Source organism: Pelobates fuscus, chromosome 11 (assembly GCF_036172605.1).
Source record: "Pelobates fuscus isolate aPelFus1 chromosome 11, aPelFus1.pri, whole genome shotgun sequence".
Taxonomy (NCBI): domain Eukaryota; kingdom Metazoa; phylum Chordata; class Amphibia; order Anura; family Pelobatidae; genus Pelobates; species Pelobates fuscus.
In genome coordinates this window covers 112,823,395-112,848,264 of record NC_086327.1, presented here as the reverse complement: position 1 = coordinate 112,848,264, position 24,870 = coordinate 112,823,395, and the positions used below count along the sequence as shown (strand labels likewise).

General features: G+C 40.8%; 1 protein-coding gene across 1 annotated transcript in view; it reads left to right on the top strand.

Moving 5' to 3' along the window:
- Nucleotides 1-19,497, top strand: part of NOC2L (NOC2 like nucleolar associated transcriptional repressor) — a 76,307-nt gene extending 56,810 nt beyond the window's left edge. The window contains exons 16-19 of the mRNA XM_063436929.1: nucleotides 3,170-3,283; nucleotides 7,167-7,299; nucleotides 16,657-16,764; nucleotides 18,802-19,497. Coding sequence (XP_063292999.1) covers nucleotides 3,170-3,283; nucleotides 7,167-7,299; nucleotides 16,657-16,764; nucleotides 18,802-18,956 — 510 coding nt within the window. The 3' untranslated portion in view covers nucleotides 18,957-19,497. The remainder of the gene's footprint in view (nucleotides 1-3,169; nucleotides 3,284-7,166; nucleotides 7,300-16,656; nucleotides 16,765-18,801) is intronic.
- Nucleotides 19,498-24,870: the final 5,373 nt, after the last annotated feature.

The window sequence follows — 24,870 nt, the reverse complement described above, 5'->3', positions numbered from 1 at the left end:
TATATTGATTGCTCTCACCACTTTTTCTATTTGCACTTTATAACCAAAATTAGTTTGGACTGAAACAGAGTGAGTACCGGTAGATGATGCGGGCTGTTTCAACAAGCTTACATTCTAAAGAATCACAGTGACATTGCACATGGTTTCATAGAATGGGAAGTGCGATCACATCTTTGAGATAGGTGAGTTGATGTTAAATTGGAATCCTCACAATGTATCATTACAAAGAATGATCTGTGACACAATGAACAGAAGGCACGTTCAGCATTGTGAAACTTGCCATGTGGTTTAGGACATGACTGAGACTTACTGTTTATTTTTTTTCTTCGTTTTTTTTCCCCTCCCTATTTCCCCATGCACATAAACAGGGTGCACTGAGTGGAACAAGAGTCTGACCTTTTTATCCTATGAAAGGCAGTAACTGTCATCTGACCCCCTCCTCGTCCCCCCTTATTGCCGGAAAGACCTCCCCTGCATTGCTCTGCAGTACATTGCAGCCACCTCTGGCTCCAGAGGGAACAGATAAATCTTGGTAATTAGCATTGTGTTGTTTGCTGGCTGACGGAGCTTGATCTCCTCTGCAACCCTAGAACAGCACGCAAGGATGTAATGCCTTCATAAATATTTTAATGGCAGACTGCTGGTAATATAAATCAGGGGGCCGGGAGTGCCAGGAGCACTCCACAGACACTCTGGCACCACCTCGCAGGGACAGAAGCAATCTGAAAGTGTCGGATCAGAGACGCCCGTGTGTTGTGGTCTCTGCAGCACTATGAGGCATTGCGCTGGGATTGCAGGTGGTGCCACCATGTTAGGAAGATACGCCTGGATCTAAGGGGGGGGGGGGGGGAGGAAGGAGAGGGCATTGGGGGTCTCTTAAATTACAGGCCCCAAATTAGGTCATTGTTAACAGTCTGCGCGCCAGAGTGTTGTGTAGTGCATAGCTAATAAATGTGGGTATTAAAATACCGATTAGTATATTGTATTTTGGACTTATGTCTTAATTGTTTTTGTTTTTTACTTCTTCATGAAATGGATAAGGAAAATGCATTCTACATGGACAGTCATGGTGCTGTTTTGCTATTAAGGGGTTAAATACATCTGTTTGACATGGATTTGTTTCAATAAACTTAACTGAATTTGTTTTACTTTTCCCCTGATGAATGTACCACCTGTGGCTACTACTATACCTAAAGCCATGCCCAACCTCTCATTGCTGTCCAACCCTGCTAATAACACTAAATATACATTTATTGGGTAAGGGGGATCAGGATTCTAAACTCAGCTCAATAAAGATCAAAAAGTTATGTTTGTGCACACTTATACAAAATATTGGCAATATGAGCTTCATATGAAGGGTTAATGCGATGATAGTGTTTTAAACCCTATTGCCATTTACTAGGTTATCATTCGAATGAAAGATTCCCATGAATAAATTAACTCCTTGAGTACTAGACTGGTGAGACTCCTGTCTTTTTTTACCAGGAAAACCATGTGATGATAATGCTTCCGATATCTAAAAAGTCATCAGATTGTCTAAGTTCCTGCAATGTCACATAAACCATATGATTTAATTTTCATGATCTTTTAATGAGGTGATGCTGAAGCATGCAGAGGTACGTGTAACTATCTAGAAGGGGGACACTGAGGTCAAATGGGTTCTACTTTAAGGCTTGCCCTTTGTGTACGTGTTTCTTTTAAGTAGTTTAGGAGTTTTCCTTAACCATGCAAGGTTAAAACGTATGATGCAATCATTGTGCTGGTTGGGTGCTCGAAGAACTCTGAAGCCATCTCACAATGTAAATTGTGTTTCAGAGATGTTCTCCTTGAGATGTTTATTGTCTGTTTCTCTGTTTCTCTACGCACTGTCAGTGTTTAATTGCCTGTGCATTCAATGTACCTCTTCCCCAACATTCTGTCTTATGTCACATGAAATATCTACCCAGAGATGAACATCTTACCTGGTGGAAATCCGTAACTTTGTCGTCTGGTGACGTCAAATACACCAGTGGGGGATTACCGAATAATCACACAAAGGACTAAAAGCTCCCCAGGGATTTAATTATCACAGAGTAATTGCACACAATTTTTAAATGGTTTCCTTCCAGTGCAGTGTGCGTTTTTTTTGGAGGAGGTAAATGTGAGCAAAGGGAAACTCAGGCTCATTCCAAGTCAAATGGTTGTTGTATTTTTATGTTTAACCCCTGTTAATTGTGAAAGACAAATTATTTGGTACGAGCAGTAGGTACGTTGGTGACTGTGATCTTTGAAGAAAGAAAATCACTGCTTCTGGACCTCTGTTTTCAAAATGTATTTATTATTAATTTAAATTTTTTATGGCCTGTCACTCATTTTGCCTGAAAATGTAGGGGAAGAGAAAACTATTTCCTTTTGAAAAGTAAATCTGACATGAAAATATTACAATTCGTTTTCCATAAGACTTGGTCTTAAAGATCCCGTTGGATTGTTTACAAAAGCACCGTGGCAGCACACGTCTCTGCCGGAACAGCCGAGGTCCGCTAATCAGCTCCCAAACTGTCACAACCCACCAGCAAAGGGAAACTCAGGCTCATTCCAAGTCAAATCAGAATTTAAGCAAGATATGCTGGCAGAGAGTACCGGCACAATCCTTCTATGGAGACAAAGGCAAATTAATACCAACCAATGCAGAATATTAACTTATATTTCTGCATTTAGATCTGAACCCAAATAAACCAAAATATGTTGCTTTTCACAGTTACACATCTATTGACTGAGCAAAGTTCCTTATGTCATTTAAAGGGCTCTTCCATTGGTAAGGAGCAAAAAAAATGGAGTTAAGATAAAGTCCAACTGCAGCTCCTCTCGTCGGGTCTGATCTGCGATGGTTGTGCCACTTTATGCGCAATATTAAACTCCTTCCTTTCACGACAAAGGGAGAAGGGAGAATGCATTCTATCTGCAGTGACTTGTGTGTGAATTCCTGCGGTATGGGGGTTCACAGTGACCAGGGACCTCCATGCACCAGAACATATTGTTCTTAGATAGTTTTTTTTGTTTTTTAGGTGTAACACCTATGCTATAGTGCTTATCAGGAATAATACACTAACTTGATTAAGAGGTCTCTTGACACCAATGGGAATTGAAAAACAGCTTTTTTAATTACATTTTTTTTTCTCCCTATATTCAGTTGCAGTGGGAGAAACAGATAAAAGATGACGGGACCCCCCTGGCCAAATATTATGTCAGCTGGAAGAAGCTGCGTGAGAAGGAGATTCAGCTGGAGATCAGCGGCAAAGAGAGGGTAAGTGTGACCCCCCCCTCCTTTCGCTCCCAATATGTAGACAAGTGCTTTACTGCACAGTAAATGGGAATTAACCCATTCCTGGCATTTCTCATTCTACCGAGGTTCAGGAACTGGAGGGGTAGCTCTACAAATTAACTCCCACAGTGTTCAGCGTGTTCTGATCGCATGCAAAGTGATTTTGAATCACACTATCTTTGGGTAAACTTTTTTTGTAAACCGAAACGTTGCCAGTGCTGTGGCCGTGGGATAAAGTGCCTGTTTATTAATGTTTCTCCTAGTTTCCCCCAAATTCCCTAAACGCCAGTAAAATGGGTTGGTTGTCACAATGTGACTGTGTGGATGGGTGGGATGTGACGGTGACACCTGGCTGAAATTGACATTGCTGGAGCTGGCCTTTGGGGGTTTGGTAAAGAGATTTGGATACTTTAGCTTGTCATAGGAGATGGGTGAACTAGTGTATGAAGTGTGCATCTAAAGCTGTGTTCCAGGCCCCCCTCATCCATTGTACACATACTGATTTTCTGTAAACCTTCCTGTTTCGATGTGTTGTGTTTTATGTTTACATATATTTATCTTCTGTTTTCTGGTTTGGCTTAGCAGGAACTTGTTGAAGTCTGTATAATGCTTAACGCTTTAAATGTAGGATGTAGGATTGGGAAGCACACAATTTTATTATTATTATTTATTTTATTATGTGGATGGCGTTTTCAAATACCCTTTGCTTACTAGGTTTGCTGACACAAAGGGATTCATTTGCTTAGTCATCACAGGGAATTGTTCATGTTTTGGGATTTTTGTGAACTCAGAATGAATTGCTGTGGCAGTGTTTGCTGGTGAAAGGAAAATCTCTGCTACGAAGGGCTCTGTCGCCCTGTGGGTCTCCGTTGTGGCCTGTCAGTCAGCTGTAGGAATCTTTGCAAGCTTGTGAGTGAGCGCTGCTCCCAGAGGAACTCCGAGCTCGGCTGCAGCCCTGACACGAATGTGTCACGGGATTCAAATGATTATTTACATAATGCTAATCCATTGCAGGAGCTGCAGGCTCAAGAGATTAAAGAAGCGTCAGGTTTGGCTGGCTTACTGTCTGAGTCCTAATCCCCAGTAGGAGGCGATGTGGCTCTCCCTACCTGCTTGGCTTCCTGAGAAAAAAGGAGAATCTTTGTTTTTACTGATATTTTCCTGTCCTTGGTCTTTTGAATGCTGGGGATACTCACAAAGCCTTTGGTGTAAAGCTGCAGGGGGGCCGTTTTGTAAGTAGCGGATGAGAAATACGGATGAAAGAGACAGGGCTGTATAAGACTAGTTTGCTTTATAGCGCACTGGCCTTAGTGATATTTAGACTATCACCCCAAGAGCACTCATGTAGAAATATCACATCGGCACTGACTTCTGGAGACCTGGCAAGGGGATTGCAAATTTGAGACCAAATTAGCAAATCCTCCAACTTTGGTATCACACTGCCTTGACTGTTTGGGCAGAAAATCTGCAGTTCACTTGACGGCTCTCCAAAATTTCCATGTTAGTCAATAAAGCCCAAGGATTTTTATTTTTAATTTTTAAGGTTGTTCTCTCTAGATGGCATAGAACCTGTTCATGTACAGATCTTAACATTGTTCAGATACTGTACGGTAAAATGTGACCGCAAGTCTTGTTGTTTTTCTGGGAAATGTTAATTTTGTTGGAACTTATTTTTTTGGACATGTCCCATATATTCAATATTTAGCAAGGACGCTGGCTAGGGTTGAGTCGTGTCAACAAATCAATCATCTGCACAAGTTGCAGTTTCATGATGAGCATCCTACATATATATTGGCTGCTATTTCGATAGCTTGATCATGGTGTAAAGGTACAAGTAATATTTCGGTGATACAGTTTCTAGCAGTTTGGCTTGCTAAGTGTATAGAGGAATTCCTGTGTTTTCTCACAATGCTGCATCTACAGGTGCACTTTAATGCATATACATTGGTGTAAAATTTGACGTAGAAGCCGGTATGTCCATATAATGTAATTTGATTAAGCTTGGTGATCCCGTGAAAGTTGAGGCAATGTTACATGTATCATATGGGGCTATTATTGTTATTAATATTACTGGTATTTATGTAGCGCCAGCATATTCCGTAGCAGTTTACAATATTATCAAAGGGGGAGATTTAACTATAAATGAGACCGTTACAAAAACTTACAGGAACAACAGGTTGAAGAGAACCCTGCTTAAACGTCTATAGGCTATGTTACCTCATCCATTGTAAATAATATATATATATTCTACAAATATCATGATAATTTTTTTAAAGGAACATTTGAGGCCACATTGACCCCTCTTCATTTTTTAGTGCTTTGTGTAGATGATACATTGTAAACCCCAAATACCCTCCCCTCCCACCCCCGAGAAACTTGCTCATTGCCAATTGCAGAAACGGTTATGGATGCTTAGAGCATTCTCTTAAAGATATAGTTTTTTGTTTTTTTTATTCATAAAAAAAAAAAAAAAATACAAAAACTGTAGCACTTTTTTGTTGAGGTGGAAAAGCTGATAAAACTTTACGAAAAGCTATCACTCTGAGCTCTGGTTATCAGAGGGTTAATATGGATCTGCTGAACTCTTATATGTGGGATAAAGAGGAGACAATATAATTCCCTTCCTTTTCCCTGAATTACTAGGTGTTCGTGCCAGCGAGTCAGTATGTTTGTGTGCGTGTCCAGGTAAATGTGACGGCTGTCTGCTGTGTCTGCTCGTGTGTGTGTCTCTCCGTGTGTGTGTGAGTGAGTGTGTGTGAGAGCTTTTGGCTCTCGTCAGTGCTAATAATTACAGCGCTAAGCATTTTTCCAGGAGCTTCTAACAGCCTCTAATGATGCCGCTGTGGAAGGGTGGCAGCAGTCGTTAGCTCCTTCATTAGGAGCATCAGATTAACGAGCAGAGGCCTCGGCTACTTCAATAACAGAAAAAAATTGAGGAAATAAAAAATGCCAGATTGGGAGTCTCTTGCTAGTTTCCTGTTATCTCATTATCGCCTGCTTATTAACAAGGGGCACAAATTACCTGCTGAAGCAAAAAAAGTGGCTGATGACTGACACCAGCAACTTTTATAACGGACAGGTTACTCAAACCCTCCTCCCCCATTCAATGTAAATTTTGACATTATAGGATCCAATTTGCATCTGCACCAAGTCAGTGATCCAGTTAGACCCTCACCCGTGTTCTATCAGCCATTTGTTGACACAGAAACATAGAATGGTCAGTCACACGCTGGCGGACCTTGTCCAACGTGTTGGGACCACTTAATGATTTGTTCTGATTCAGATGCATGTCAGTGATGTCGTCCACAAATCTAACTGTGTCTTCCGTTCACACAAAACCAAAATGCCACACCAATGCCCACCATAGCATCATTCATGTTGGCCTCTAGTGCATCAAGCTTGAATGCCAAAAACGACTATACTAGCAGGTTATCCAGGGGTGACTTTGTCAGAGTTTGAGCAAATAAGAAAGTGACAGACCTTGTTCTTGTGATTGCGTCAGTTCTGTACTATTATAACCGCAGGAGTATCGTGTGTTCATGTTTGGGGGTAGCGGAAACTGTAAAGATCGTCACTCGTACACTTGCTTTATCTGTAAGCAGATATATGTGGCCTTTGAATTTGTGTGTTTTCCAATTCATCTTCAGAGTTATTTACCAAAATGAAATTTCAAAGGTAATTTTCAAATATTCGTATTGGAAATGTCTATGTCCGCAATGCTATCAGTTCGGCTACTTGGGCCTAAAATGTGAAATTCTCACTTTGGTGAATAACCCTGCATATTTCTATTTGTTCTTTGCTTCCTGTTCCCAATTTCTGTGCATTTTTAATGGTGTCCCCTTGTTTCCTTCTCCCCCCGTTTAAGATGGAAGACTTAAACCTCCCAGAGATCAAGCGGAGGAAACTGGAGAAGAAGGATGACGATAAGCGAGAATTTAAAGAACTGTTTGACTCTGACAGTGAGTCAGACAGCGGCAGTGGAGGCTTATCACTGAAAGGTACGTAATGTATTTTAAGGGCAGCGTGTTCTCGGCACCTGACAGGAGTGACATACAGGGTAGCAGCGCCCGTGAAATGGGAACACACAGCTGTGTCGTCTTTATTAACAACTTCATTGCTGAAGGGCAGGTTCATAGTTTCAGATTCCAACTTAATGCCAGAATTCTAAAGATATAAACTGCAGTAATACTTGTGAAGTCTGCCAACTTAGCGTTGTTGGCTACAGAAGGATGGAAACGCATCTCATAGAACAGACCTGAGCACAAAGCTCAAGTAAGTTTAATTTAATACGGGGGTGGTGATGGTAAGTCCCCAGCTTTGGAGAAACTACAACTCCCATGATGCTATTATGTAGTTTATGCAGTGAATGATCATTATTGCATTTTTATATCTGAACCAAATATTTTGATGCTCATTTGTGGAGAGGTTCACTTTAAGTCTAGAATTAAGACGCTTTGCTCGCGGGTTTATGTTTGCCCAGTAATATTGATGTGAAGATGCTTGTTTCGTTTGGCAGGAGGTCTTCCTGTTCGCAGTTTCCAATGCTCTGCGTGTAATTGCTGCCGCAGACTGTCCTTGTTCTTTGGGGTTGATGAGCCTTTAATTAGCCCTGAAGGAAAGCGTTTTGGGCAGCGCGTTCTTTAGAGCTTGTTATTGTAACTGTTCCAAGGCGTTTGGACCCTAATTTGAAAAGCAATTAGACCGAAATGAATACGGTTCTTAAAGGAGTCCTATTATTTGTAAAAAAATGTTTTAACATTTTCAGTGTTCGCTGAATCTTCATTAGTTGATATTGCCTTGTCGCTCTCTAAATATGTTTTAAAAGATTGGATAAGTCACCCAAATTAAAAGTTTCCTTGTGTTTAACTGTTACTGAATTCTGTCTTGACTCCCCCTCCCTCCTCCCCCCCCCCCCCCGTAGCACCACCAGGAACTTGTATGCACAAAATTTGCTCATCTCTCCCAATATTTACTTTAGGAACCTGTGCATCAGCCCCAAAGTAACCTTTCAAGTTTTTATGTACAAGCTACATATATGCAATAATATATATGTAGCTTGTACAGAAAAACACCCACAAACCTTACAGACAGCATTGTGGGTGACAGCAACCCTTAAAAGTTAGGTGATGAGGACATCAGGTAGATGGAAGCATCCTATGGGCTGGTACCTTGATGCATTGCTGCTATTACCAATATAACATGCATTCACACACTTATGTATTACCAATGTAACATACAGCCACACACTCATAGATTACCAATGTAACATGCATTCACACACTCATATATTACCAATGTAACATGCAGCCACACACTCATATATTACCAATATAACATACAGCCACACACTCATATTACCAATGTAACATACAGCCACACACTCATATATTACCAATGTAACATGCAGCCACACACTCATATATTACCAATGTAACATGCAGCCACACACTCATATATTACCAATGTAATATGCAGCCACACACTCATATATTACCAATGTAACATGCAGCCACACACTCATATATTACCAATGTAACATGCAGCCACACACTCATATATTACCAATGTAACATGCATTCACACCCTCGTATATTACCAATGTAACATGCATTCACACCCTCGTATATTACCAATGTAACATGCATTCACACCCTCGTATATTACCAATGTAACATGCATTCACACCCTCGTATATTACCAATGTAACATGCATTCACACCCTATATATTACCAATTTAACATGCAGCCACACACTTATATATTACCAATTTAACATACAGCCACACACTCATAGATTACCAATGTAACATGCAGCCACACACTCATATATTACCAATGTAACATGCAGCCACACACTCATATATTACCAATATAACATACAGCCACACACTCATATATTACCAATGTAACATACAGCCACACACTCATATATTACCAATGTAACATGCAGCCACACACTCATATATTACCAATGTAACATGCAGCCACACACTCATATATTACCAATGTAATATGCAGCCACACACTCATATATTACCAATGTAACATGCAGCCACACACTCATATATTACCAATGTAACATGCAGCCACACACTCATATATTACCAATGTAACATGCATTCACACCCTCGTATATTACCAATGTAACATGCATTCACACCCTCGTATATTACCAATGTAACATGCATTCACACCCTCGTATATTACCAATGTAACATGCAGCCACACACTTATATATTACCAATGTAACATGCAGCCACACACTTATATATTACCAATGTAACATGCAGCCACACACTCATATATTACCAATGTAACATGCAGCCACACACTCATATATTACCAATATAACATGCAGCCACACACTCATATATTACCAATGTAACATGCAGCCACACACTCATATATTACCAATGTAACATGCAGCCACACACTTATATATTACCAATGTAACATACAGCCACACACTCATAGATTACCAATGTAACATGCAGCCACACACTCATATATTACCAATGTAACATGCAGCCACACACTCATATATTACCAATGTAACATGCAGCCACACACTCATATATTACCAATGTAACATGCAGCCACACACTTATATATTACCAATGTTTCATACAGCCACACACTCATATATTACCAATGTAACATGCAGCCACACACTTATATATTACCAATGTAACATACAGCCACACACTCATAGATTACCAATGTAACATGCAGCCACACACTCATATATTACCAATGTAACATGCAGCCACACACTCATAGATTACCAATGTAACATACAGCCACACACTCATATATTACCAATGTAACATGCAGCCACACACTCATATATTACCAATGTAACATGCAGCCACACACTCGTATATTACCAATGTAACATGCATTCACACCCTCGTATATTACCAATGTAACATGCATTCACACCCTATATATTACCAATTTAACATGCAGCCACACACTTATATATTACCAATGTAACATACAGCCACACACTCATAGATTACCAATGTAACATGCAGCCACACACTCATATATTACCAATATAACATACAGCCACACACTCATAGATTACCAATGTAACATGCAGCCACACACTCATATATTACCAATGTAACATGCAGCCACACACTCATATATTACCAATGTAACATGCAGCCACACACTCATATATTACCAATGTAACATGCATTCACACCCTCGTATATTACCAATGTAACATGCATTCACACCCTCGTATATTACCAATGTAACATGCATTCACACCCTCGTATATTACCAATGTAACATGCATTCACACCCTCGTATATTACCAATGTAACATGCAGCCACACACTTATATATTACCAATGTAACATGCAGCCACACACTTATATATTACCAATGTAACATGCAGCCACACACTCATATATTACCAATGTAACATGCAGCCACACACTCATATATTACCAATATAACATGCAGCCACACACTCATATATTACCAATGTAACATGCATTCACACCCTCGTATATTACCAATGTAACATGCATTCACACCCTCGTATATTACCAATGTAACATGCATTCACACCCTCGTATATTACCAATGTAACATGCATTCACACCCTCGTATATTACCAATGTAACATGCATTCACACCCTCGTATATTACCAATGTAACATGCAGCCACACACTTATATATTACCAATGTAACATGCAGCCACACACTTATATATTACCAATGTAACATGCAGCCACACACTCATATATTACCAATGTAACATGCAGCCACACACTCATATATTACCAATATAACATGCAGCCACACACTCATATATTACCAATGTAACATGCAGCCACACACTCGTATATTACCAATGTAACATGCATTCACACCCTCGTATATTACCAATGTAACATGCATTCACACCCTATATATTACCAATTTAACATGCAGCCACACACTTATATATTACCAATGTAACATACAGCCACACACTCATAGATTACCAATGTAACATGCAGCCACACACTCATATATTACCAATGTAACATGCAGCCACACACTCATATATTACCAATGTAACATGCAGCCACACACTCATATATTACCAATGTGACATGCAGCCACACACTCATATATTACCAATGTAATATGCAGCCACACACTCATATATTACCAATGTAACATGCAGCCACACACTCATATATTACCAATGTAACATGCATTCACACCCTCGTATATTACCAATGTAACATGCATTCACACCCTCGTATATTACCAATGTAACATGCAGCCACACACTTATATATTACCAATGTAACATGCAGCCACACACTTATATATTACCAATGTAACATGCAGCCACACACTCATATATTACCAATGTAACATGCAGCCACACACTCATATATTACCAATATAACATGCAGCCACACACTCATATATTACCAATGTAACATGCAGCCACACACTCATATATTACCAATGTAACATACAGCCACACACTCATATATTACCAATGTAACATGCAGCCACACACTCATATATTACCAATGTAACATGCAGCCACACACTCGTATATTACCAATGTAACATGCATTCACACCCTCGTATATTACCAATGTAACATGCATTCACACCCTATATATTACCAATTTAACATGCAGCCACACACTTATATATTACCAATGTAACATACAGCCACACACTCATAGATTACCAATGTAACATGCAGCCACACACTCATATATTACCAATGTAATATGCAGCCACACACTCATATATTACCAATGTAACATGCAGCCACACACTCATATATTACCAATGTAACATGCATTCACACCCTCGTATATTACCAATGTAACATGCATTCACACCCTCGTATATTACCAATGTAACATGCGTTCACACCCTCGTATATTACCAATGTAACATGCATTCACACCCTCGTATATTACCAATGTAACATGCAGCCACACACTTATATATTACCAATGTAACATGCAGCCACACACTTATATATTACCAATGTAACATGCAGCCACACACTCATATATTACCAATGTAACATGCAGCCACACACTCATATATTACCAATATAACATGCAGCCACACACTCATATATTACCAATGTAACATGCAGCCACACACTCATATATTACCAATGTAACATACAGCCACACACTCATATATTACCAATGTAACATGCAGCCACACACTTATATATTATCAATGTAACATGCAGCCACACACTCATATATTACCAATGTAACATGCAGCCACACACTCCTATATTACCAATGTAACATGCATTTACACCCTCGTATATTACCAATGTAACATGCAGCCACACACTCCTAGATTACCAATGTAACATGCAGCCACACACTCATATATTACCAATGTAACATGCAGCCACACACTCATATTACCACACACTCATCCATAATATAACATACATCCAAACACTCATAAAACACCAATATAACGTGCAACTGCACACTCATATAAAATCCATCATATAACATGTGGCTGCACACTCATATAATACCAATATAACATGCAGCCAAACACTCATAAAACACCCATATAACATGCAGAAGTACACTCATAAAACACCCATATAACATTCAAATGTACACCCATATACCATGCAGACGTACACTCATACAACACCCATATACCATGCAGACGTACACTCATACAACACCCATATACCATGCAGGCGTACACTCATACAACACCCATATACCATGCAGGCGTACACTCATACAACACCCATATACCATGCAGGCGTACACTCATACAACACCCATATACCATGCAGGCGTACACTCATACAACACCCATATACCATGCAGATGTACACTCATACAACACCCATATACCATGCGGACGTACACTCATACAACACCCATATACCATGCTGACGTACACTCATACAACTCCCATATACCATTCAGATGCTTGCTCATGCAATACCCATATACCATGCAGACGTACACTCATACAACACCCATATACCATGCAGATGCTTGCTCATGCAATACCCATCATATAACATGTGGACGCACACTCCTACATTATCCATCACATAACACTCCTCTATTATCAATATAACATGCAGGCACACACTTATAAAACACTCACATAATATGCAGAACTCCTGTTCGGTCCATATGACATGCAGCCCTAACATAAAATACATGTGCACATTTTGCCTGCTATTATTATTATCATCATGGCTGGTTAAAGAATGACCTGTTACTCTGCTATAAGTTTGATTAAACCAAAGTGGAATGTTGGAAATTCTTAATCTTAACTAGAATTACTTTGCAGGAATGTATGGGAAAGCATAAAGCAAACGTTAAATCGCTAATTGATTTGAACTATGATATGGGCCATATCTGTACGATGTGTGGAGCGCTATACTTATACTTGTCCCTATGTAAACGTTTCATGCCCCTGATATGTGCTGTCAAAAATGTCTTTCTCTGCTGCTCTGATATTAAAACTGTTGCTTATCGCCGCAATAAAACTCACTGCTTCTTTTTATTCATACCCCTCTTCCATCCATTCTCGCTTGTTTATAAGCAGTGGGACGCTCCCAGCTCCCTTGGGTATCACACATCCTGTGTTGCATCGTTAGAGCATTTAGACTTAGCATGATAGTTTATTTTATTCCCTCCCTTTTCGTCCCTGCAAAAAGCATTTACTTTCCTAAGCTGCCTGCAGATTGTTCTCTGGGGAGGCAGAGGAGGTCTCCCATCTGGTGGGACAGATCTAAGGTTGAGACCTCCGTGAGTACTACACAGCAAGCCCCCCCACGCACACCAACCTTTCCTCCCTGCCAGAAATCTGTTTTTAATTCTTCCGTACAGGCCGTACAGACCCCTGTGACCGCAGGTGGACCTTTTCCTTTTGTAGCTTACGGAACCTTCAGTGGGGAAGACTTGTAATTTGAACCAGCTGACTGTATGAGTCTGGAACGGGCTGACGAGGAGACAGCCTGCATGTGTTCTTCCCTAAGCCTCATTTTATCCCTAAATATCTAGCGACCTATTGCAGAACAACCACAGCATTAAAATATGGCTTAGCCGTGTAAAAATATACTGGACGTGCCGCTTCTCTCATCTTCTATTGAACTCCTGAAACCATGAGCCAGCAGCAGAGTTGTAGGAGTTGTTCTTTAAACAGCCCAACAAATCTCGCAGCAAGACAAACTTGATATATAATAAACTGGATCTGACCATACCTTCAGCTACAGTTTATTTTAAACCAAGTATTTTCCTTGTTATACATAGTGATTGCATGACTGTTAGAACTTTGATATGCCAGAGCGGTATATGAGAGAACCTGGACAATGTGTTGTTCTTTGCTCTGGCACAGAAAGGGTTACAGTTAATTAAATGCTATGAATTAAAGCTGCTATTTATCTTTTATACTGTGGCAGAAAGTGAGATTGCTGGAGAGCAATTATCAAAATTGACAGAATTGTCAAAGGCTGAGAGTTGTAGGCGTGGAGCGGAGCCAGAAGACAAATTCATGGCTGAACTTTGGCTCTAAATTTATTGAAAGATGTGTCCCATGATACTCAGCCACAACAGCTGCAGTGCCAGGAATCAGCGATTACCAATATACAGGCCGACAGTCATTACCTACAATGGGATCTTTCAGCAGTTTGCATGTAAAATTGGACGGGGTGTGTTTGTAGCAACTTTCTAATGGACTAATATGGCATTGGGAAGAGGGAGAGGGGGGTCAGCATTTGTTATGTAAAGGTCATTGGCAATCATAGGTGTTTGTTTCTGGAAGCATTTAACATTCCCTCCTGCATTGCTCGTTGGCACTCAGAGAGTTAAGCCACATTGGAGATCGCAAGGAAACATCCAAACTGAGCAAAATGCACAAATCTGACACACTGGCCGCACACCGAGCTCCGCTCCCCCTTCCCCAGCAAGCACAGTTGGGAATAAATAGGGCTGTGGAGCTGAGACAGATCTATACGTGATGTGATCATATAACATCTCTTCCCCTGTTCTCCACGTTAGGGATGGGAAGCTGGGCTGACAGATCTGTGCTACAGCACAGAGTGCAGCCAGGGCTTATTAATGGCTCTTCCAACAGGGCCGGATGTGCGCCTCGTCAGGTAATTAGCAGAGAGGAGCGGGCAGCTGGAGTATCGCTGAGATCCTCTCTAATGAGCACCGTGAGTGCTTGCCGGCGGCCCTCTAATGGACGTTAGGGACCTCGCTCGTTACTCTGCTCACAATCACCTCCAGAAGTGCAAAATTGACTCTTTGGGTTTATTTTCTCTGTTCTTTTGCTGATTTAAACGATGTTCTCTGTGCACAGATTCGTTTAAGCTGCTACTTTTCGATGCGTCTCTTGTTTTTTCAGACGATTATAAACCCTCCTGTGACCCCCCCACCTACCTCCTAGTACATATTCTGCCTTCCCCTTCTCTCTCCCATACCTTCCCTGAGCACCTTGCTGTCCCTTCATTTCATGTCTCCTGCCTGGTCCCCTGAGATTTGTCACGCTTATGCTCTCTTGTCCAGTCACACTCCGGATTGCTGTCAAGCAGACGTGACAATAGCACACTGTAGGATTCATGTTACTGCCAGACTTCAACGAAAATAAGTCACTACAGCACGAGAGTTACCAATGAATACCCAGGGCTAGAGCAACAGTGTGTCTGCTAGTCTACGATATCTTCGAGGATTACACTGAGAGAGCCATTAGGGAGATGTGACACTCGTACAATATAACAACAAAACCATAAAATTCTATTTCTGTTTATCAAACTCTGATCATGCCTAGAGTTGAGTAATGTCTCAATCCATGTTATCGAGCAGTTCCTTGTTACTGGAAATGTCTATATATTGCATTGGATGTGCTTTGATGTTGTTTTATGAATTAGGCTAGAATCTATAAAACAGATGGAAAAAGGTGACTTTTTTTTTCTTTTTCTTGTCCTGCTTTCCGACATTTATCATTGACGTTGATATCAACATTACAAATTATGTCCTCACTATTGTACTAAAGTAAAAGCTACAAAATTCTCAGTATTTGGGCTCTCTATAGGTTTACATACGGGGGGGGGGCTTTATTCTTTATTATCTGATGCCGTCGAGGATATCTCGGGTGGCACATCCTATTCCGCAGTACCCACCTCCGTGAAGCGAGTTTCGTCTGTTCATTAATTCTGCCTTCCTGTAGGTTTGATCCATAAGATGCACTGTAGACACAGACAAATCACCTTGTATGCCACCAATGCATTAATATATGGAAGGTTAATGGATGCCTTTGCCACTGTTTATCTTCTCAACTAATAACGCCTCTTTATCATCAGGCAAGTCCAAGAGCAGAGGCGATTCCTCGGATGATAGCTGCGAAATGAGCAGCGAGGGAGAAGAAGGAGACTATGAGGTGGAGGATGAAGACGGCAGCGACTTCGAGGGTAAGCCATGGTTTGTGGGTAGTGCCCATTTATGCAAGTGTTCCCACTGTAACAGCAGTATTAGCTTGGCACGAACATCACCCGGCCAGGAAGGTGACGATCAGCAGTATTTAACAGCCTGGTTTTCTATCCGTTGCTGGATATTTCTTTCATTCAATGGAAAGTTTCTGTGTACAGCTTAACTCTGTAGCTTTGTCATCAAACTGTCAAAACAGATTATTTTTTTTTAATTTGCTTTCATTTTGCATCTAAACCCACTGGAGATCAGGGACTGTGTAGGAAACATTAAGGGGTTAATCTAGTACAGCTGGCCGGTAATGAGCTGTGGAGGCAGTGTGGGACAGAACGCTTTATCGCAGGCCCTATGTCATTAATCAGCAGATACAGGGGGCGCAAGATCTGGCAGGCCTAACGCACTACTGCTTCCCCCATGTGCACATTTACATAGGGCCTGCTTCCATCCATTCACCCTGACATTTTCAGGCAGAGAATCCCCTCCCAGCAACATCTGAAGTCATGGGGCAGATAGAATACTGCCATTTACAATGAAGAGTATCTGATACAGTGTATTCTATCCATTTGAACCTTCTATCCACACATTCTTATCATATATAATGTATTCTGTCAGTGGGCAGCAGAGCCCATATTTTATATGAGATTGACAGAGGGCAAGCTTTTTTTGTCTACTGTGAACTTATCCTTTACCTTTCCTTAAAGGGACACTATAGTCACCAGAACAACTACAGTTTGATGTAGTTGTTATGGTTTGTATAGTCAGTCCCTGCAGACTTTTCTGAGCAAAGGCAGTGTTTACATTACTTCCTAGTAACACCTCCAGTGGCAGTCACTCAGACGGCCAGTAGAGGTGCTTCCTGGGACAGTGATGTGCACAGTGTGCAGCACTGACATTCAGGGCCTCCACCCTCTGCATGGAGACGCTGAACTTTCCTCATAGTGATGCTTTCATTCAATGCATCTATATGCAGAGATGCTGATTGGCCAGCATGGCATTTGGCTCTGCTCTGATCCGCCTTCTTGGCTAAAATCATCTGAATAGACCATCTCAGCCAGTTCAATGCTTTCCCATGGGAAAGCATTGGATTGACTGAAATAGTCAGCTCTGATGATCTCAGCCAAGGAGGTGGATCGGAGGCGGGGTCCGCGTGTACAGACCCGCGCAGTGATGAAATAAATGATTTTTTTTCTACATGTTTTTTTTTTTTTTTTACACTATAGTGTCAGGCATGCATGTTTGTGTTCCTGACCCTATAGTGTTCCTTTAAAGAGCATTCCATAAAATATAACCTATATATTGCATTAGCCAAATGGCTAGCAAATGTATAGGCAAACTTGTTGGTCTCTAATGAAAATCCAGTCTCATACCTCCATGCCTCTTATCATGATGTGTTCATGGCTCCTGATTGAGACGCTCCCATTTCTATTCTTGGCATTCTGGAATTAAACTAGAGAGTTCTAAGCTTGTCTATCCCGTGTCACATCCCACACCATCACTATTGTCCTCAGACGCCAAGGAAGTGGAGATTTAATCTATAGGCTTGCATAAATTACTTTGTATAGTCTACCTGAAATGAACCTTGTTGTCCACTCAAAAATGTATGACCCATCCACTTCATTAAATATATAATAAGGAAAATAAAATGACATAGATAAAGACTGATTCATCAATTCACGCCGTCCCTTAAAAAGTAGGGCGGAGTAAGTAAAAAATACCCATTTTCTTATCTGTTTTTTAACCCCCATGTTCCTGGTATTATTGCTATCCAAATATTTGTAATCTGAGCCTGCATGCTGATTCCCCCATTATTTAGGGGAATTGATAAAACCATAAAATGGACAGCTCCTCTGTATAGCGCATCTGGCTGCACCGAGTGGCTTGGGCAAGTGCCCTCTCTATCTGGATGCTGCAGCAAGCAGCGATAAATTAATGAACGCCGAGATTAATTAGTGATGAGCCACCCTCGGCCGGCTTGTTCCTTCCTGATAAAGCAGAATTTATATTTGCTCTTCCGCCCACAGGGGATTCGCAGGATGAAGAGGAGGAGGAGGGAGGGAAAGCTGGAATCCACAAGAAGCAGAAGGGGGTTCAGCGCCTCTCGCAGGCCGACCTAAAGGATCTGGCCAAAGGGGATGAAGATATTGTGCAGGATCTTGAATTCTCAGACGATGAGTAAACCTGTAGAGATTGCAAGAAACAACCCTTTATCTGCTGGATGTCGCTAGCTGCTGTTACGGTACAGCGGTGTCGATAACACCTGCTTTGCGTGGCCCCCAACAATAGGACGTACAAGAACTGATGGATATGATCCAAATTGTTTCACAAAATTATTTTTCATAAGTGAAAAGCGAACCAACCACATGGACAAATAAATGTTTTCATATAAGTGCTGTTTGCCTGTGAACGGGTTAATTCTATGTGCAACTAGAGTCAGGCTTCAAGTGATTGTAGCCCATTTAAATGTTATGGGGAGTTAAGGGTAACTATAAAGTAAACTAAACAAGATCCGTGTTTGGAATGTTTAAAACAATAATAATTGTACCCGTGGGTATGTTATTTAAAACAAAAAGTAATGTTTAAGTTTGCCTTTAATTTTATTTTTGTTTTTATAGATGAGTACTTTGGTCTGTGAGATAAAACATACTGTTAAAATTGTGCACAGAATATTCTGCTAACGTGTATTCTATTTTTTAAAATACATAGATCTATATAAACGACTGGTCTGCATCCGTGTTATGGAGTGTCCCAAACTTGCTGACTCTATCTAATCTCTGAATTTTAAAAATTAGAGGGCGCACGGTTCAGGGTCTGTGTGTTGCGCTTAAGTGTGTGTGACTAATAGCGGTTATGGGGAGCTGTCCTCCCCCCTCCAGCTGTATGTGCGGCAATGTGAGATTGTCTCTAAATTGCATTGGAAGGAAATGGTCTTGCCTTTTTATTTTCTGTGTAATAAACGTTGCACGGTTGGATCAAGTGATTTACTCACAAGTAATCCAGATATCCCAAGCCCTGGTAGGAAAGGTCTTTGTCTTACGTCAGTTAGTAAAAGAAATAAAAAAATACAAATGTAAGGCTTCTTTCTATCAGCATCTTAATAGATCACATGGTGAAGTTTTGTAATCCTAGCCTTATTTTTCATTGCTAATGCTGCTAAATTGAAGCCCAGGGAGATGCACGATTGCTTTACCATGATTTCTATCTGACCAATCAAATTCTTTCCCTAATGTGCTTTTTCCTATTATCCTCTAGCAGTGGAATTACACGTTTTCCTATTCACTGGAACCCTCTAGATGTGATCAGTATAATTATAAAGATGAACTACCTGGTAAAATTACCTTGAGCCCAACCTGGCAGCTAAATTCTGTGAGTTTCCTTTGCAGGTGAATCTAGGTTAAAACATTTCTCCTAAATAATGCTCCTAAATTGTATGGGGAACATCCAGTGCTGCTCGGCGAATATTGAATTATCTGGAAAGTGTGGCAGACGCTAGAGCAGAGGGTAGCACTGAAATGATTATTCTCTATTTCGATAATTGATTAGTGACGGGTCGATTACCTGTCCATTAGATACGAAACCCATCACAACGTGGCTCTTATACACCAGAGTGAGTCTCTTCTGTAGGAGTGCTCACCAGTGTTAATTTTATTTAATAATGATTTTAGTCGGCTAAAACTAAAACAATTCAGATTTCTAAAACTACAATGGTTTTTTAGTCAAAAGACTGACTCAAACTAAACTGAAATTTGCCGCCAAAATTAACACTGCACAGGGGCTGGGGAAGGGGCAAGAGACAGACCAGGGCTTGGGAGAGAGACACCTAGACCAGGGCTAGGGGGACACAAATACACAGAGGGACTGGGGAAGGGGCAAAAGAGAGAGACAGGCTTTAACTAAACCCATTAGATTTTAGTTGTGTTGACTAAAATCTTCAGTATATTTAGTCGACTAAAACTAAAACAATTCAGATGACTAAAATACGACTAAAATACGACTAAAATTAAAATAGCTTTTTAGTCAAAAGACTATGACTAAAGCTAAAATGAAATTTGCCACCAAAATGGACACTGGTGCTCACATGGCATTGGTGTAATGCACAAACATAAAGTCTCTCTGTATACAGCTTGTGTGAAGCAGAATGAACTCTGTCAAAGAGTCCGTACAGTAATTTGTGGAGTAACTGAATGTTCCCTGCTTTAGGGTGTGGAATTAATAGTATTGGCTTTGTGAATAACATCATCCACATTCACTTCACACTGTACCAGGTGCAAACTAGCAGGCCCATTGCCAAGCACATTTTACCCTCTCGACTACTTAAAGGGAAACTATAGGCACCAGGACCACTACAGATCAATGTAGTGGTTCTGGTGTTAGTGTTTACATTGGTGCATAGTAACACATCTAGAGGCAGTCACTCAGACGGCCACAAGAGGTGCTTCCTAGTCAAGTGCTGCGCATGGTCTCCACGCTGAACGTTCCCCATAGAGATGCATTGATTTAATGCATCTGTGTGAGGAGATGCTAATAAGAGCACATGTGCAATAGCCTCCCAATGCTTTACTATGGGAAAGCATTGGATTGGCTGAGATCATCAAGATTGATGATCTCAGCCAAGGAGGCGGGGCCAGCCATGGCGAGATCGTCAGAGTGTGGGATCAAAGGTGATTAAAAACACCCTTTTACTGAGATTGGAGGGGAGGGGAGGGGAGGGTCAGACTCCTAAAGAGCCACTTCAGGACTGTAGTGTTAGGGATGCATGTTTGTATTCCTGACATAGTATTTTTTTCTAAAACTGGAGTCCCAATTCAAAGACTAATGTAATTTTCTTATATATATTGGCATAGTTATTTTTTTTTTTTTTATTGGTTTCAGATGAATTTGCAATCAGTTGTCTAGCCCTAACTAATAAACCTTTCTCTAATCTCACTTTCCTGTGTTGCCAATAATTAGCTGTATCTGTAAATGCAAAATTACCCTAATATGGAAGAGCTATGCATACGCTTTAGCGTTAGTATGGTTTGTAAGTTTTGAAATAACAGCAATAACAGAAATTCTTTGTTAAAGGAGAGTATTCATCAGATTACAATATCGAGCCTCCTATATTATTTCCAAGGTTATGTATGGTGGTCAGCAACAGGGAAATGTAAGGGACAATGGTCCGTTCCAAGGCAGAACCCTTAATTTAAAAAAAGCTAAATATTATACGTCCATTAATTATGATCAAATGCACCAAAAGTAAAAACAAACCGTAGTACACAAGGGGATAGGATAAAATGTCACACAACACGTTCTGATAACAGTTAGAAATTGGGCCCCTTTTTAATTGTTACCATGCTTGTCTGGTACACAGATTCTAGTTGTGTCACTGTCTGCACTAAAACGGGCTTGTGAACACAATCTGGCTTTCATTGTTACAGCATACAAGGCAACGTGTGACTTGTCATTCTGAGAATTATCGTATCCTGGCTTCCATTCTCTCTCTTTTAATCCTGGACTAAATTGCCCTAAAAGATTCCTTTGTGCAAACTGCTTTGAGTAGAGAATATTCCACACTTCACGTGAGTCTGAGATGAAAACATATGTGGTGAGATCAAACCAGCACCATGTTAAGTACATTTCTGCTGCCAAAGTCTATTTCAGATGTGACGTCAATTGGCTTGGGGGGGGGGGGGGGGGGAGAGACGGGACGTTTAACTGCCTGTCAGGAAAGAGCCTCGCATCTACATCGACAAGACATACACATGTTCCCAATCCTTATTCATTGGTGTTCGCGTTTAGAATTAAATGTACGATTACTCAGTAAATTCTGAATTGTGGAATCTGGCAATGTTTTGAAAAAATTGCCAAGTTGTGTCTTAAAGGGACACTAGTCACCAAAAAACTGTAGCTTAATGAAGCGGTTTTGGTGTGTAGATCATTCCTCTGAAGTCTCTGTTTTCTACCATTTAGGAGATCAATTACTTTTGTTTCTGTTTATGCTGCCCTAGTCACACCTCCTCTGATTGTGGCTTACACAGCCTGCATGAAAAAATTTTTTTTAACCAATGTCAGAAGTTTTAATCTCCTTCTCTGTAAATTGAACTTTAATCACATACTGAGACTCCTGCAAGGTCTAGCAAGATATTAACAGAGCAGGAGATAAGAACTTCTAAATTAAACAGACTGTTTAAACATTAGATGACTCTTTACAGGAAGTGTTTAGGTAGACTGTAAGTCACATGCAGGGAGGTGTGACAAGGGCTGCATAAACAAAGTGATTTAAAGGGACTCTCCAGTGCCAGGAAAACAATCTGTTTTCCTGGCACTGCAGGTCCCATCTCCCTCCCACCCACCCATCCCCGGTTGCTGAAGGGGTGATGTCCCTCAGCGGTGGTTTCGGGTCGCCGCCGTTCCTCCCCTTCATCACGTCAGCCGGCGGGGGGAGACTGATTTAGAACACTCTTTCTATAATTTGCACTTTAGTGAATTACCATATAACAATTGCGTGGTTTCTTGAAACAAACAGAACAATGAATCCACCCTGCCCCCTCCAATTTCTTGTTTGTCTCCAGTCAGATAATCTGTGTCCATTTTGAAAGTGATGGATCCAAAGACCCCACTCTCTTGATAAGATATCCCTTGCTTACGTGCTGGGGCAGAATCATGGTATTTGGAGTAAAAATTAAAGTGTTTGGTTGTGGGGTTTTTTTGGTGTGAAAACTCTTGCTCTCAAGCTGTTGTCAGACTATAGATCAAGAGGCTTTTTGCCACATAATTTACCTCAATATATCTCCATGTAGCTAACAGGAGAGAGAGTGCACAGAAACTGTTTTCACTTGGCAGGAATGGGGAGTGTAAAATACTCTTAAGTATAGTAAATAAGCTGCTGGGAGAGTGATCAGCAGTGTGATGGTTAAGCGTGGCACGGTGGAGCCCTGGAGGCGGTTTGCATGCTCAGTAACCATACCGAGCTGTGGCGGTTACTTCTTTTTGCTGTGAAGTTGTGCTTTGTACGAACATCAAAGGTTTGATTTCCTGGTCTCCCCTTTGAAAAGAGAGCCGCCACCAGGTTCATATTCTTAGCACTTCATCTTAACCCTTTCCCTCCTGACAGGCAAGCAGCGTTCTTTATTCCCCCCCTCTCCCCCAGAGCAGAAAGATAATTTCTAGAAAGTGTCCCTGGCATGAGACTTATGCCACCCATTACACAGGGGACTAGAACTGAGAATTGTTTACCCGCTGGATGGAAGCAGACAGAATGACAACATGGATTTAGGCTGTCAGACTGCTCTTTTGTTCACAAAAAGCAAACTAACAGCCTGGCAAGGGCTTTGTGCATTATCACCTTCTACATCTGCATTCTATTCTTAGTCACAGTGCAGCCATGCTTCCTAAAGTGCAAAAAGACCAAACTGATTAACTATTAATTTAGACAGAGCCAAAAATAATAAAAATAAAATTACAGACCTCAACCTACAGCTAAGCCCCTATTTTAGATCCAGACTGCATTGGCTCTCTTTTTCCTGGTGTTCTTTATGTACAGTAAGGTCACCACGATCTCTGCTAAATGTCTTAGCCGATCTTTGTATCAATACAACTTCTCTTTACCTGTACTGTGTGTACATGTGTGCGAAGTTAGACTGTCTTGTATTGTATCGTACTGTTTATACGGTCGATTAACTCTGTGTTCATGATTGTTTTTAATGAGCGACGAAAACGCACATTTTGGTGTGAATTAAATTCCTATAAAGAGTCGATGCCTGGAATGATCCTGTGGAAGATGTTTGAGAATGCCATAACGAGATGCGTATAAGACTCTTGAGATACCATCACAGGGCCGCTAGATGGGACAATGCTTCTCCAGCCTTCGAGGATAAAAATTCAAGTCCAAGGCCCCTCATTAAGTCCTCTCAGAAGGTAAGTACTAAGGTAAAGTAAGAGCATAAATGTATAAGTAATCATACAATTTCTTGAGTAATGCTGGCAAAGCTGTATCCTGCAGCCTAAATGATCTATAAGCATACCTCAAAGAAGGGTTATATCAGAAGATATCTGCCTTATATTTTAAACTCTTTATTTTTGCAGTGATAGATATGCTGCAATTCGAAGAAATA